The 17090-nt window shown below is 34.8% G+C and overlaps 1 protein-coding gene across 1 annotated transcript in view; it reads left to right on the forward strand.

Moving 5' to 3' along the window:
• ADAM2 (ADAM metallopeptidase domain 2) overlaps nucleotides 1–17090 on the forward strand; it is a 133479-nt gene that overhangs the window by 102599 nt on the left and 13790 nt on the right. Inside the window, exon 16 of the mRNA XM_032838008.1 lies at nucleotides 743–926. Within this exon, the coding sequence (XP_032693899.1) occupies nucleotides 743–926 (184 nt within the window). The remainder of the gene's footprint in view (nucleotides 1–742; nucleotides 927–17090) is intronic.

The raw sequence follows: 17090 nt of genomic DNA on the forward strand, positions 1-17090 counted from the left end.
GTGAAGAACTTGGTTTATATTTTATTTCAGGACTGCTGGTGAAAAATTTTCTTAATTATTATCTGAAAATGCCATGTTTCATTTTCAAAGATATTTTCTCTGCATATAGAGTGGGAAGACAATTTGTTTCTTTTATGAATCTCCCATTCAGTAATCTTTTGGTCATTATTTTTCTTGAAAAGTCTATCTTAAATTTTATTGTTGCTCTTTGCTTTTAATACTTTTTTATATTCTCATTACAATATCACTTTTTCTGTGTTTTATAGCACTATTTTTATGATATATCTTTCATGGTTTTATTTTAGTATTTATTATATAATGCTTTTTGAAGGTGGATCTCAATGTCTTGTCTATTTGGAACCTATAATTCTGAGAGTAGGTGTTATGTTTGAACAGGGAAAAGAAAATTCAATGAGCTGGTAATTAGATTAACTTTACCAATTTTTAAAAATGGAGTAAGTTTGGAATTGCTTATCTTTAAAAATTGAAAAAAAAAAAAAGAGTGATGGAATTGTTACCAAGAAAGTGATCAGGCTAACTGTGAAGTAGTTAAAAATTATTAAAATATTGTTATTTTTAACAATGCAGGCAAGGTCTTTATACTTTTTCTGTTATTTTATAATTAATTGCATGCATCTTTTTGCATGCCTTAAATGCTTTACCTAAATCTTTCTGCTTTATAAATGATATTATAATATCTTTTTGTTAAAGTCTAATGATTTCAATTATTCATAAATTTTAGGGATCTGCTGTGTGGAAAATTAATATGTCAACATAAAAATGAAGAAATAATAAAAATTCCAAATGCCACTACTATTTATGCCAATATAAATGGACACCTCTGTGTTGCTTTGGATTTTCCAGAAGGTGTTAGTGATGGTGAAAGGATGTGGGTAGAAGAAGGAACTGTTTGTGGTACTAATAAGGTATGTGGCCTTTGTTACCAAATAAATTCCTAATATTTACTTTATTTTATTCCTAACATTTTAAACTCTATTTTCAAATATATGTTTAAAATTTTTCTCATAATTTAATTGCACATTTGATTTCAAAAATAAAAAAAGAAACTTTAAAAATAGGAAAAAAATTTAAATCTTCATTCACACACAGATTATTTTTCTATAAATATTTTATTGGCTATTTCATATATTTTTCATGGAAATTATGTATATTTGTTGAATATATTGCCTGTGAAATCCTTGTTTCTATAGATTGTCTCTATAAATTTCTGTTCTATGTTCTATGTTACTCTTGGGTTCTGTCTTCTTTTATAGAGCTCCCCCTTAATATTTCTTGTAGTGCTGGAGTGGTGGTCACAAACTCTTTTAAACTTAGCCAATCTTGGAAGATCTTTATGTCTATATCCATTTTGAATGTCAGCCTTACTGGATAAAGTATTCTTGGCTGCATGTTCTTCTCATTTAGTGCCCTGAATATGTCTTGCCAGCCCTTTCTGGCTTGCCAGGTTTCTATGGACAGGTCTGACATTATTCTGATGGACCTTCCTCTGTATGTAAGGAATCTCTTCCCCCTGGCTGCCCTTAGGACTTCCTGTCTAAAATTATTCATGAATTTCACAATCAAGTATCTGGAGGTCTTTCTAGAGTCATTGATCTTGGGGGGTTCCTTTTGCCTCTAGGACACAAACACTTGTTCCATTCCCCAGACTGGGGAAATTTTCATCCAGAATTTGTTCAACTATATCTTCTAGTCTTCTTTCTTTTTCCACCCCCTCAAGGATCCCAATAATTTTGACACTGGAACATTTCATGGCATCATTTATTTCCCTAATTCTGTTTTTGTGGCTTCTAAGCTGTTTGTTCCAGGCCTCCTCCTGATCCTTCTTATCTATCCATTGGTCTTCTAGATCACTAATTCTATCTTCTGTCTCAGTTACCCTAGCTGTTAGAGTATTTAGATTAGATTGGATCTCATTGATAGCATTTTTAACTTCTTCCAGGTCAGCCCTCACTTCTACCCTTAGAGATTCTTTGTTGTCACTAATGTTTTTTCCCAATCTAGCCATTGCCTGGATAACTGTTACCTTGAATTCCCTTTCTGACATATTGCTTATGTCCATATCCAGTAGTTCTGTGGCAGAGGGCAAAGTCTCTGAATTTTTCTTCTGTTGGATATTCCTTCTCCTAGTCATTTTGGTGAGAGGTGGTCGAGGGGATGTATAGCTGAATATATCAACCACAATCCAGGCAAGATGCACCCTGGAAATTTTCAGAGCAATTAGAAGTCACCACCAAAAAGAAAGAAAAGTGAAAAAAAGAGAGAAAGAGAAAAAGGAAAGAGAGAAAACCCAGTCAAAATGAGCTCCCAAAGTAAGATTTATATTGGATTTATTATGGAATATGTTGTATTAAACCTCTAGTTGTAATTGCAAGTAGGCTAAAAAAATTAAGAGAACAAGAATTGTGAGAATGAATTAAAAAAATGTTGTATCTATGAAATACACAATACTGGGAGCTTAATATATTGTTTTTCCATGATGTTGGGGTTTTATAGTTTTATGGGGACCCTGTGGTGGCTGTCCTCTCATTCTTTTGGCTTATCTTCTGTGGGAGGGGCCTGCCGTGTTGTTCTCCCATCAATCTTGCTTGGGTTGAGTCATCCTGCAGGTTATCAAGGGACTGGGCTCTGTGGAAACTGATTTTTCAGGCTTTTGTTCTGTGGGTTTTTTTTTTTTTTTTTGGTGGCTTTTTGTGGCTTTTCAGAGGGTCAGAGCAAAGAAAGAATTTGTCTGCACCCAGATCTCCACCTTGAAGAGAAGTCTCAGACTGTTCCTCACTTGGTGATCCAGAACACACAGACTCCCCCTCTGCAAACTCCTCTGAACAACGAAACCTCCCACAGGTGGTACACACCCCCAGCCACCGTCCAGTGGGCCTGGGGAGCCTGCTTCTGGTGGCTGCCTTTGCGGGGACTGTTGTCTGGAGTCCAGGCCACGCCAGGTACTCCCAGCCCAGTGTCATGCAGGTCACAGAAGGCTGTCACAGTAGGATCCCAACCAGAGATAATGCAGGGTTCTTTCTGGCACAGGCTGGGAGTGTTCAGACCCTGCAGCTGGTCATGGAAGGCTGTGATCCTAGAGACCACAGGCTGGCGCCCACACCATGCTCTCTAAGGTGGGGGCAGGAGTCCGCCCAGACTGAGCAGTGGTGCAAGCAGCGGGAAACCCCTGGCTCAGGGACCACGGACTTGAGGTTCTACATGGGTGGTTCTCTCTGGTATGGGTGGTCACTGGTAGTGACCATCCTGGGAACGTGGTCTTAGGTCCCTGCCTGTGACCACCCAATTCCACCAGTTGCCCCTTAAGATCTTTTGTTCTTTTTGAGTGCTTTTAGCCAGACTCTGGCTAATTAATGAAAGTTAATTCTGGTCCCCAATCACAGGGCACTTTTGTATTGGTGTATTACTTTTCAATGGGTCACTTCTGGTGGCTCCCTCCCCCTTCTGTTTATCCTCCAATATCAGTCTGAGTGTTCCCACTCCAATTTACCTCTCCACTGAGGTCTTTTGTCCCCATAGAGATCCAGAAGTGTATAATCTTACATCAGGCTGATTTCATGGGTGTTCAGAGTGTTCTGGTAGATATTCAGCTCACTTTAGGCGACCAGTTGAAATAAGGTCTCCTACTTTTCCACTATCTTGCCCCTCCTCCCCAAATTGCTTTTTTATTATAATAAATGAATTTCAATTTTTTTCAAAACATTTCTGTCTAGATTAATTTGACTTCTCTTGCATTTTATTTACATTTAATCACATTATAGTGTGTATTACATAAATATTCTGCTTTCCCACCACCCTTTCAACCATAAAAAATAATTCAATTTGTTTAGACTGTATATTCCCCATATATTAACAAACAGTATATTGTCTTTTAGGATGCCCTTGTTTGCTATAAATACCAGTATATACTGTTCTCACAATATGAGTTTAGTGACTGTATTTCCTATCTTAGTTTTTAAAACACCAAACATAAAATACATACTACTTTTTGTGGTAAAACATGCATAGCATAAAATTTACCCTCTTAATCATTTTCAAGTGTGCAGTTCAGGAGCACAAGTCCATTCACATTGTTGTGCAACCACCATTACTATCCATCTCCAGAAAATTTTCATCATTATAAACTGAAACTCTGTAAACATTAAACTATAACTCTCCAATGAGCCTTCCCACAGCCCTGATAATCACTATTCTACTTTCTGTCTTTATAAATTTGCATATTCTAGGTACCTAATCCAAGTAGAATCATACAGTATTTATCCTTTTGAGTCTGATTTATTTCACCTGACATAATGTTTTCAAAATCATCCATTTTGTTGCTTTATCAAAATTTCATTCCTTTTTAAGTGTGAATAATATTCCATTGCATGTTTAGAGCATATGTTGCTTATCCTCTTATATGTAAATGGATATTTGGTTTGTTTCATTTTTGACTGTTGTAAATAAGATTTCTACCTCTATTGGTGTACAAATCTCTGTTCAGATTTTGATTGTTTTGTTTTGATTATAGACCTAAAGGAATTTCTGGATCATATGACAATTCTGTTTAATTTTTGAGGAACTCCCAAACCATTTTCCACTACTTTACATTTCTGCCACCAATGCACAAGGATTGCAATGACTTTACATCCTCACCAACATTTGTTCTTTTCATTTTTTTATAATAGCCATTTTAATAAGTATGAAGTAGTACTTCATTATCATTTTTATTCTTTAATGGTTAGTGATGTTGAGCATCTCTCTATATGTATATTGGATATTTGCATATCTTCTTAGAGAAATGTTTATTCCCAATCTTTCCTCATTAAAAAAAAATTGAATTTTGAGAGTTTTAGTAGTTCTTTTTATATTCTAAATATTAATCTTAATCAAACATATGATTTGAAAATATTTTCTCCCAATCCATGGGATTCTTTTAACAGTTGATAGTGTCCTTTGATGCACAAAAGTTTTTTATTTAGATGAAATCCAATTTTATCTATTTTTTTTTCTTTTTGCCTGTGCTTTTTGTACCATATTCAAGATATCATTGCTAAACCCAATATCATGAAACTTTTCCCCAGTATTTTTTGAGGAGTTTTATAGTTTTAGTACTTATGTTTGGGCCTAGAATACATTTATAGTTAGTTTTATTTATGGTGTAGGGTAAAGGTCCTTGTTCATTCATTTATTTATTTATTTAAAGATTTTATTTATTTATTTGACAGAGAGAGATCACAAGTAGACAGAGAGGCAGGCAGAGAGAGAGAGAGAGGGAAGCAGGCTCCCTGCTGAGCAGAGAGCCCAATGCGGGACTCGATCCCAGGACCCCGAGACCATGACTTGAGCCGAAGGCAGTGGCTTAACCCACTGAGCCACCCAGGCACCACTGTTCATTTATTTTTTATGTGGATATCCAGTTTTTCCAGCATCACTTATTAAATAGACTTTTTTTTTTGCCCCATTGAATTTCTGTGGCAGCCTTACTGAAAGTCATTTGACCATACATCCAAGACTTATGTCTGGACTCTTTATTCCTTTTCATTGGTCAATATGGCTGTCTTTGTCAGTACTACATTTTATTGATTACACAACTTTTTATTAAATTTGAATGATCTTTTTAGCTCTTTGTGGTCCTTTGATGCTATAATAATTTTTAGAATGAGTTTTCCTATTTCTGCAAAACAGATAAACAAAAACCCAAGGGATTTTATAAGGATTGCATTGAATCTGCATTTCACTTTAAGTAAGTAGTATTGACACCCTAACCATGCAAGTCTTCCAATCATTGAATATGGAATACATTTCCACTTGTGTCTTCTTTAATAATTTTCATCAGAGTTTTGTAGTTTTTAGTGTATAAGTCTTCTATATCCTTGATTAAGTTTATTCCTAAGTATTTTATTCTTGTTGATGTTATAAATGGAACTGATAATTTCATTCCCTTTTCAGAAAGTTTACCCTTTGTGTGTAGAAATGCATTCAATTTTTATGTCTTGATTTTGTATCCTGCAACTTTGCTGTATTTCTTTATTAGTTCTAATATTGTGTGTCTCTCTGTGTGTAGTATTTATGGTTTTCTACAAATATGATAACATTATTTGGAAAAAGATGATTATGCTCTTTTCTTCACAACTGGGATACTTTTATTTCTTTTTATTGTTCTAGATAGAATTTCCAATCCCAAGTTGAACAGAAGTCATGAAAACAGTCATCTTTGTTTTGTTCCAGATCTTAAAGAAAAAATTTTAACTCATCATTGAGTGTTATGTTAGCTCTCTCTCTCTCTCTCTCTGTCTCTCACTGTGTGTGTGTGTGTGTGTGTGTGTATGTATGTATGTGTGTTATTCACCAATTTCATCCATCCACCTCTGGTAACCATCAGTCTGTTCTCTATAGTTGAGTCTATTTTTTTGGTTTGCCTCTTTTTTTTGTTATTGTTTCTTAAATTCCACTTATGGTGAAACCATATGGCATTGTCTTTCTCTGACTGACTTATATACTCAGCATTATACTCTCTAATCCATGTTTTTGCAAATGGCATGATTTTGTTCTTTTTATGACTAATATTCTAGTATATAAATATACCACATATTCATTATCCATTCATCCATTGATGGACATTTGGGCTCTTTCCAATATTTGGCTATTGTAAATAATGCTGCAATAAACATAGGGGACATACATCTTTTTGAATTAGTGCTTTTGTATTCTTCCAGTAGTGCAATTGCTGGATAATATGGTAGTTCTAGTTTTAATTTTTTGAGGAAACTCCATACTGTTTTCCATGGTGGCTCTGTTAGTTTGCATTCCCGCCACCAGTGCACAACATTCCTTTTTCTCCACATCCTCATAGATACTTGTTTCTTGAGTTTTTAAAAAAGATTTTATTTATTATTTGACAGAGAGAGAGATCACAAGTAGGCAGGGAGGCAGGTAGAGAGAGAGGGGGAAGCATTCTACCTGCTGAGCAGAAAGCCTGATGTGGTGCTTGAGCCCATGACCCTGAGATCATGACCTGAGCCAAAGGCAGAGGCTTAACCCACTGAGTCACTCAGGTGCCCCTGTTTTTTGTGTTTTTGATTTTAGCCATTCTGACACATATGAGGTGATATCTCATTGTGGTTTTGATTTGCATTTCTCTGATGATGCGTGATGTTGAAAATCTTTTCGTGTGCCTCTTGACCACCTGGATGTCTTCTTTGAATAAATGTTCATGTCTTCTGCAAATTCTCTAATAAGATTATTTGTTTTTGTGGTATTGAATTATATAAGTTCTTTGTATATTTCTGTACTAATCTTTTATGGATGCCATTTTTTTTTCTTTTTGCCTGCAACTGTTCAGTTTTAACAGCAGTTGTTGAATATACTTTTTTTCCCATTGCATATTCTTGCATCCTTTGTTGAAGATTAATTGACCATATAATCATGGGTTTATTTCTGGGCTCTCTGTTCCATTGATCTCTGTGTCTATTTTTGTGCCAGTACCATTCTCTTTTGATCACTACAGCTTTGTGATATATTTTGAAATCTGGGATTGTGAGAGCTCCAGTTTTATTCTTGTTTTACTTCTTTTTAATGGACTGTACAGAAAATATTTAATATGAGCATTTTTTCTTTATTTACCTAGACTGTAGGAGTTAAACAGAGCATCTTTCAGATGTATTTTTTTTAAAGATTTTATTTATTTATTTGAGTGCATGAGAGAGAGAAAGAGAGAGAGAGAGAGAGAGAGGAAGACCAGAAGCAGGATGGAGAGGTAGAGGGAGAAGCAGACTCCCTCTGAGAAGGGAGCCCAATGCAGGACTCAATCCCAGGATCCTGGGATCGTGACCTGAACAGAAGGCAGATACTTAACCAACTGAAATACCAGGTACCTCTCAGATGTATTTTAAGCATCTACATTTTGTTTTGAGATATGGATTCCCATTTTTATTAATAGTAACTGAATTACTATTAAATCACCAGTACTATTGAAGCAAACTTCTAATTTTTTCCCAGAATTAATTCTTGCATTCACACTATTGCCAGGTCAATTTGAAGTACCTTTTTAAGATGATTAAAGTACACGACTCCATCCCACTCACTCACCCTATAACTCAATTCTAGCATATTCCACTTATGTGATTTCTTTTCTTAAAAAAAAAAAGGCTCTTAACTTACTTGATGATATAGCTTTTTTTAACTTTATACCCAATGTGGGCTTGAACTCAGGACCCCCAAGGTCAAGAGTCACATGATTTACCCACAGAGCCAGCCAGTGCCCCTTGATATAACTTACTGCCTTTAGTATAAAATCTCTTCTCCACCTAGAGGGCAAAGAATAAGTCTTCATCATTAGCCATAAATGCTCAAAAATATTCTAATTATTGTTAAATAGAACATAATTATAATAGATAGTGTTTGTTGCATATTTATTATGGGCCCCACTGTATATATAAGCTATTTCCTTTAACTCTCTCAACAATTCTAAGAGGTAAATACTGATATTAGAGGAAGCTAAAACTTAAGGAGGCTATTTATGTGCTCCAAAACACACAGCTGGCAATTAAATGAAATGTGACTAGAACCAAGGTCCATCTGCTTCCAAAGCCCTGCTGTTAACTATCACACCAATATTTCCCAAACTTGCTTGATCCTTAAGAATCACCTGAAGCTCCACTCACAAAAACAGATTCCCAGGCACCATCTCAGACCTAAGGAATCAAAATCTCCAGAGGTTATAGTTTTGCTTTTCAAGATTTCTTTGGATATTTGGGGTCTTTTATGGTTCCATACAAATTTTAGTATTATTCTAGTTCTGTGAAAAAGGCTGTTGGTATTTTTCTTTAGAGAGAGAGAATGAGCAGGGAGGAATAAAGGAAGAAGGAAAGAGAACTCTTAAGCAGGCTCCACACTCAGTGCAGAGCCTCACCTCGGGGCTCAATCTCATGACCAGAGATCATAACCTGAGCCAAAATCAATAGTTGGTTGCTTAGCCAGCTGAGTCACACAGGCAACCCACATTCTGTTGGTATTTTGATAGGGATTGCATTAATCTGTAGACTGATTCAGATAGTATGGACATTTTAACTATATTTGTTTTTCCATTATTCCAAAGAATACAAATCTTTAATCTTGGTTAAGTTTATTCCAGGGTATTTTATTATTTCTGATGTAATTGTAAATGTATTATTTTCTTAATTTCCCTTCCTGTCACTTCATTATTTGTGTATAGGAATGTAATGGATTTCTGTATATTAATTTTGTATCCTGTGACCTTACTGAATTCATTTATCAGTTCTGATAGTTTTTTGGTGAATTCTTTATAGCTTTCTATATATAGTATTATGTCATCTGAAGATAATAAAAGTTTTACCTCTTCCTAACTAATTTTAATTCTTTTTGTTGTCTGATTGCTGTGGCTAGGACTTCCAGTACTATGTTGAATAAAAGTAGTGAGATTGGATATTTTTGTTTTTGCTTAAGTCTTGGGGGAAAAGCTGCTAGTTTTTCCCTATTGAGGATGATATTAGATGAGTGTTTTTCATATATAGACTTTGTTATGTTGAGGCATGTTTCTCTAAACCTACTTTGCTGGGGTTTTTTATTATGAATGGGTTTTGTACTATGTCAAATGCTTTTCTACATCTATTGAAATGATCATACGATTTTTATACTTTCTTTTACATTGACTTACATTACATTTTCACATTGACTGAGTTGTGAATATTGAGCAATTCTTGCTTCCTGGGAATAAATCCCACTTGATTGTAGTGAATGCTCTTTTAAATTATATTGTCAGATTCAGTTTGCTAATATTTTGTTGAGGAATTTTTTTTGTTTGTAAGATTTTTGCAGCTATGTTCATCAGAGATATTGACCTCTAGTTTCGTTCTTTCTTCTCTCTCTCTCTTTTGTAGTGTCTTTATCTGGCTTGGTTATCAGGGTAATGCTGACCTCAAAGAATGAATTTGAAAGTTTTCCTTCTCTTCTATGCTTTTTTTTTTTTTTTTTTTGGAATAGTTTGAGGAGAATAAGTATTAACTTTTCTTTAAATGTTTGGTAGATGACTTCCTCTGTGCAGTCATCTAGTCCTGAACATTTTTTTTAAGATTTTATTTTATTTATTTGACAGAGATCACAAGTAGGCAGAGAGGCAGGCAGAGAGAGAGAGGGAGAAGCAGGCTCCCCACTGAGCAGAGAGCCCAATGCAGGGCTCGATCCCAGGACCTCATATCATGACCTGAGCTGAAGGTAGAGGCTTTAACCCACTGAGCCACCCAGGTGCCCCAGTCCTGAACATTTTTAAAAAGTTTTATTTATTTATTTGCGAGAGAGAGAGAGAGAGAGAGAGAAAAAAAATGTGGGATGGGGCACATGGAAAGGAAAAAGCAGAGTCTCTGCTGAGCAGGAAGCCCGAAGTAGGACTCAATCCCAGGACCCTAAGATCATGACCTGAGCCAAAGGCAGGCACTTACCCAAAGGAGTAACCCAGGTGTCCCTGGTCCTGAGCTTTTGTTTGTTGGAAGGGTTTTTTTTTTTTTTTTTTAAATTACTGATTCAATTTCATTGGTTATCCATCTGTTCAAATTTTCTATTTCTTCCTGATTCAGTTTTGGGAAATTATATGTTTCTGGGAATTTATCTATTTCTTTTATGTCATCCAATTTTTGGGCAATAATTTTTCTCACTATTCTCATAAATAGTTGTCTTTCCATGAATGTCAGTTTTTATTTCTCTTCTTTAATTTCTGATTTCCTTTATTTGAGTCCTCATTTTTTTTTTCTGAGTCTGGATAAAATTTTATCAATTTTGTTGATATTTCCAAAGAATCAGCTCCTGGTTTCACTGATCTGTTCTATTGTTCTTTTAGTTTCCATTTCATTTTGTTTTTTCTTCTTCTGCTCTAATCTTTGTTTTCTTCTTTCTACAGGTTTGGAGTTTTGTTTTGTTTTTTTTCTTTTTCTCTTTCTTTCTTTAGCTCTCTTAGGTATAAGGTTAGGTTGTTCATTTGATATTTTACTTGCTTCTTGAGGTAGGCCTGTATAGTTACAGACTTTCCTCTTAGAAGAGCTTATCCTGCATCCTAAAGTTTTTGGACCATTGTGTTTTCATTTGTCTCTATGTGTTTTTTAATTTCCTTTTTGGTTTTTTAGTTGACCCATTCATTGTTAAGTAGCATGTTATTTAATCTCCATTTATTTGTGTTCTTTCCAGATTTTTCTTGTGGTTGATTTCTGGTTTCCTAACATTATAGTCAGAGAGATGAAAGACGAGTGACATGACTTCAATCTTTTTGAATTTGTTGAGATTTTCTTTGTTCTAATACATAATATATGCTGGACAATGTTCTAATTGCACTTGAAAAGAATGTGTGTCTGCTGTTTCAGGATGGAATGTTCTGAATGTATTTGTTAGATCCATCTGGTCCAATGTGCCATTGAAAGCCACTGTTTATTTTTTGATTTTCTGTTTGGATAATCTATCCATTGATTTAAGTGAAGTGTTATAGTCTCCTACTATTAGTATATTACTCTTGATTATTTCCTTTGTGTTTATTTTTAGCTGATTTATGAATTTGAATTCTTCCATGTTGGTAGCATACATATTTAGAATTGTTATATGTTCTTATTGGATTATTCCCTTTATGATTATATTGAGTCCTTCTTTGTGTCTTATTACACCCTTTGTTTTAAAATTTTATTTTCTCTTATGTAAGTATTGTTATTGTTATTTCTTTACACTTCCATTGTCATAATTATTGCTTTTCTGTCTTTTTCAATCTCATGTGGTTTTGGTCTGAAATTAGTCTCTTATAGGTAGCATATAGAAAGGTCTTGCTTTCTTTTCCATCCTTTCACTCTATCTTTTAAAAAAATTATTTGTTTACTTGAGAGAGCAAGACAGAGTGTTAATGAGGGAGGAGGAGAAGGAGAGAATGCTCAAGCAGACTCCTTGCTCAGAAAAGAGCCTGACATGGGGCCCTATCCCAAACCTAAAACCATGACCTGAGGCAAAATTGAGTTGGATACTCAACTTACTGAGCCACTCATCCCTGTATCTTTTGATTGGAACATTTAGTCCATTTACATTCAAAATAATTATTCATAGTTATGTACTTACTACCATTTTGTTACTTGTTTAATGGTTGTTTTTGTCATTCTCTGTTCCTTTCTTTTTGGTCTCTTTCATGATTTGTTGGCTTTCTTTAGTGATATATTTTATTTTATACACCTTTATTACTGGTTTTTGATTCATGGTTATCACGTTTATATATAGCATAACCTGTATATACCAGTCTATATTAAGTTGATGATTGCTTAAGATTGAACCCATTATTTAACTTTTGTTAAATTTTAGGTATGTAGTACCATCCTTTACATCCTTTTATTTTGTGAATACCTTGACTCATTTTAAAAATTTTATTTTTAAATTTAAATTCAATTAATTAATACATAATGCATTATTAGTTTCAGAGGTAGAGATAATTCATTAATCTTATATAATACCCAAAGCTCATTACATCATGTGCCCTCCTACTTTGACTCATTTTTATAGATATACTTATTTTCACTGCTTTTGTGCTTCCAACTTTTCTTATTCCTACTTGTGGTTTTTCCTTTCCACTCAAAGAGTCCCCTTTAACATTTCTCGTAGAACTGGTTTAATGGCCATGAATTCCTTTAACTTTTGTTTATCTGGGAAACTCTTTATCTCTTTCTATTCTGAATGAGAGGCTTGCTAGATAGAGTGTGGTCACAGCTTTTTTTTTTTCTTTCTTTCTTTTTTTCTTTCAGTATTTTGAATATATCATGCCACTCTCTTCTGGCCTGCAAAGTTTCTGCTGAATAATCAACTGATAGCTTTATGGGGTTTCTCTTATATATAATTGTATTCTTTTCTCTTTTTCTTTTAAAATTCTCTTCATTACTTTTTTTCCCCCTCATTTTAATCACCATGTCTCTTGGTGTAGACCTTCTCAGATTAATTTTGTTGGGAACTTCTTGTACCTCTTGAGTATGGATTTTTGTTTTCTTCCCTAGATTCAAGAAGTTTTCTACTATTATTTCTTCAAATACATTTTCTGCCAAGTTATCTCTTTCTGGGATCCCATAATGCAAATGTGATTTCACTTTTAGGTGTTGCTGGGTTCCTTAAGTCCATTTTAATTTGTTGTTATTATTTTTTCTCTTATTCACTTGATCACTTACATTACACTTTTCTCGAGGTTGCTGATACATTCTTCTTCCTATAGTCTATTATTTATCCCATCTAATGTATTTTTAAAAATTATTTATTTATTTATTTGAGAAGGGAGAGAGAAAGAGAGCAGAAGAGTTGAGAGGGGGGAGAGGCACAGGTAGAGAGAGAAACAGGCTTCCCACTGAGCAGTGAGCTGGATGTGGGACTTGATACCAGGACTTTGGAAGCATGACCTGAGCTGAAGGCAGACACTTAACCAACTGAGCCACCCAGGTGCTCTCTCTAGCCCATTTTTAATTTCAGTTATTGAGTTCTTCATCTCTGATTGGTTCTTTTTTATGTTTTCTGTCTCTTTGTCAAGGGTCTCACTGATGTCCTCCACTCTTTTCAAGTCTAATATTAAGTATCTTTATGACCATTAACTTAAAATCTCTTTCAAACATATTACTTCTCTCAATTTCATTTAGGTGTCTTGCTGTGATTTTGTCCTTTCCTTTCATTTGGGACATATTCTTCTGCCTCTGCATTTTGTCCACCTCTTTGTGTCTGTTTCTATGTTAGGAAAGGAAGTTATGTGTCCTGCTTTAGAAAGCAGAGGCCTTATGAAGAAGAGGTACTATAGTGCCCTGCAGGTACAATATCCCTGTTTATCAGAAACTGGTGTATCAAGGGTATCTCCTAAGTTCATTGTATACACCCTACTATTATAGCTGAGCTGCTGTTTGCCTTCAGTCTAGTCACCTGCCTTAGCTCTTTTTGCCTATTACAGGCAGGGCGTGGTCCTTGTGCAGTTAGGGGGCAAATCCGGGGGCTTGAGTTGGGTCAGATCAGGAGCTTCTTAGAGATGTGTTAACACCAAACTGCAGGACACTTTTCCCTGTGTCCTTCCCTGAGTAGTTTTGTGGGCAGGGCCTGTAGTCAGACCAGATGACTATCCCCAGCACACTGCTGGGGCTGCAATGGGATCGGTATATGTGGTTATCTTCCTCTCTCCCCAGAGTAGGAGTCACTTTGGTGAGGCACTGGCCCCTGTTGGGATAACTTGCATACTAACAGGTTTATGGTACTACTTTGAATAGGCACTGGTCAAGGGCATACTGGAGGGAGCAAGTTTGAGGGGGACTTTAGGGGATGGTGTGAGCAAGCTTTGTGTGGGGCTGTTATGGAAGGAAACATGAGAAAAGGCCTGGCTGGAAAGAGCATGTCTGCAGGAGAGTGAAACGGCAGGGTGACCCGTTAGCAAACTAGCAAACTAGTGTTGATGCTGCACTGTTTCCCACAGGTGTCTGTTTGTATAGGCTGTGGAACAGAGGCAGGAAATGGTGCCTGACAGTTCCATTGTTCCTGGAGAAGTCTCTAGAATATCCCCCTCCAGCTCAGGGAGATTAGTAAATAAATCTCCCTCTTGTATACCTCAGGTATTTTAAAAACTGCTTTCTATGCTCCATCTTCATAAGGCTGTTTGTTGTGCTGTCTCTTTAAGGGCAGGGACTCAAATTTCCTCTCACCTTCCTGGTTCTCCCAGAGCCAACTCCAGTGATATTTAAACTTCCAAGTGTTAAGCCCCACTGATTATAAACCCTTGTGAAATTATGCCCTGTTTTTCAAAGCCAAATATTGTGGGGATTTCTCTTCCCCATGTGAGTTCCCCTTGCCTGAGCTTTCTGATGTGAGTCTGTTTCTCTCCTCTCTCCACACCTGAAATGTCTCTCCCTTCTGTGGTCAGTCTCATAGGTCTATTTCTCTGGATCTAATCTCTGTCCATCATATCCTCTCTAAGATGGTCTCTTCTCTACAGTTAGATGTGAAGAATCTGTTCTGCTAGTCTTTGGGCCATTTTGGGGGTTATTTACACAGATGTGGGTGTTATCTAGTTGTATCCAGGGGATGTGGTAGACTTAGAATTCTCCTACTCTGCCATTTTCCCTGGAAGTATAGCTGTGTATTTTTTACAGGTAGTCCTTACTATATTGAAGGAGTTTTCTTCTACTCCTAATTTGTTATATATTTTATTAATAATGAAAAGGTATTCAATTTTGTCAAATTTTCTGTTTCAGCGGAGATGGTTGTGTGTTTTTCCCCTATTATTCCTTTAATGTGGTGTAATCAATGTAATACATTGATTTTTATATGTTGAATCGTTTTCATATTTCATGAATTATTCCCATGTAGTCATGATATCCAATTTTTAAAAAATCTGTTGAATTCTGTTTACTTGTGTTTTGTTGAGGACATATATTAATATTCATAATTAATATTTTTTATAACTTTCCATTATTATGGGGTCCTTAGTTCATGTTTTAGGGTAATTCTGGCCTCAGAGAATGCATCTTGGTGTTGGGCCCCTTGTTATATTTACTGGAAGAGTTTGAGAAAGATTGACTTACCTCTTCTGTAAATATTTGGTAAAATTCACCAGTGAAAGTATCTGGTCTAGGAATTTTCTTTGTTTCAAGGATTGTGATTACTGATTTAATCTCTTTATGATTTATAGATCTAGTCAGACATTTTACTTTTTTGTGATTCAGTGTTGGTAGATGGGGTGTTCCTAAAAATTTGTTCATTTTATTAGTTTTTCTAAATGTTAGCTCTCAGTTTCAGTTTTTCATCTTATACAGCTTATTTCTGTAAAATTGATAGCCGTGTTCCCAGTTTCATTTGTAATTTAATTTAATTATTTGAATATTCTTTCTTTATTTTAGTCATTCTAAGTAAATTTTTTTTTTCAATTTTGTTGGTCTTCAATTTTTTATTCTCTGTTTTTTTTTTCTATTCTTTCTTTAGTTTCTTTTCTAATCTTTACTATTTTCTTCCTTCTGCTACCTTTGGGTTTATTAATTAATCTATTTATTGATGGTGCAAGTTTAAGTTGTTGATTTAAAATGTTTCATTTTAGATGTTGATTTATAGTTAAAAATGACTGTTAGCACCATTTTCCTACATCTCATAAATCTGCTGTATTGTGTTTTTGTTTTCATTTGTTTGGGAATTTTTTTTAATTTCCCTTGTCTTTTTGTTAACCAATTTTTTTATTTAAAATGTGATAGTTTCCACATATTTGTCATTTTTCCAGTGTTCCTTCTGCTTTTAATTTGTAGTTTCACCTTAATCAGAAAAAAAACACTTTGTATTATTTCAAACTTCTAAATTTATTAAGACTTTTTTATGACTAAAATATGGGCTAATATATGCATTATCTATGTGCAGTTGAGACAGATGTGTATTTTGCTGTTTCAAGGAGCATTCTATGTGTCTTATTATGTCCAATTGGTATAGTGTTGTTGTTTAAATCCTTTATTTTATTACTGATCTTCTGCCTTATTCTTTTCAAAGGTGGGGTATGAAGGCTATTATTGTAGACCTATTTCTCACAGTAAATCTGTCTGTGTCATATATTTTGGAGTTTTGATGTTTGGTACATACAGTTTATAATCTGTATGTTTTCTGGTGAGTGGATCACTTAATCTAGAATATACTTTTATGTTTCTTGTAATGGTAGTTTAAGATTTATTTTAGCAGCTATTTCCATTCCCTTTTGTTACTATTTACATGGAATATATTTTTCCATCCTTTCACTTTCAACATATTTGTGTCATTTATCAAGTGTGTTTCCTTCAGAAAGAGTCTCTTTTAGCATATAGTTGTGCAATGTTATCCATTCTGCCAATCTATGGTATTTGATTGGGAAATTACATTAACATTAATGTAATTAGTGATAGAGAAGGACTTAGTTTGTCATTTTATTATTGTTTTTTTTTAAATTTCTTATAGCTTTTTTCTACCTCATATACCCTATACCACTTTCAGTTTGTTTAGTTCATGTTTTGTAGTGACACATTTTGATTCTCTTATTTTCTTTTGTGCATATTCTATAGATATTTTCTTTGTTGTTACCAGGGGATTACATA

This window comes from Lontra canadensis, unplaced genomic scaffold (genome assembly GCF_010015895.1).
Source record: "Lontra canadensis isolate GAN:19392208 unplaced genomic scaffold, GSC_riverotter_1.0 scaffold101, whole genome shotgun sequence".
Taxonomy (NCBI): Eukaryota; Metazoa; Chordata; class Mammalia; order Carnivora; family Mustelidae; genus Lontra; species Lontra canadensis.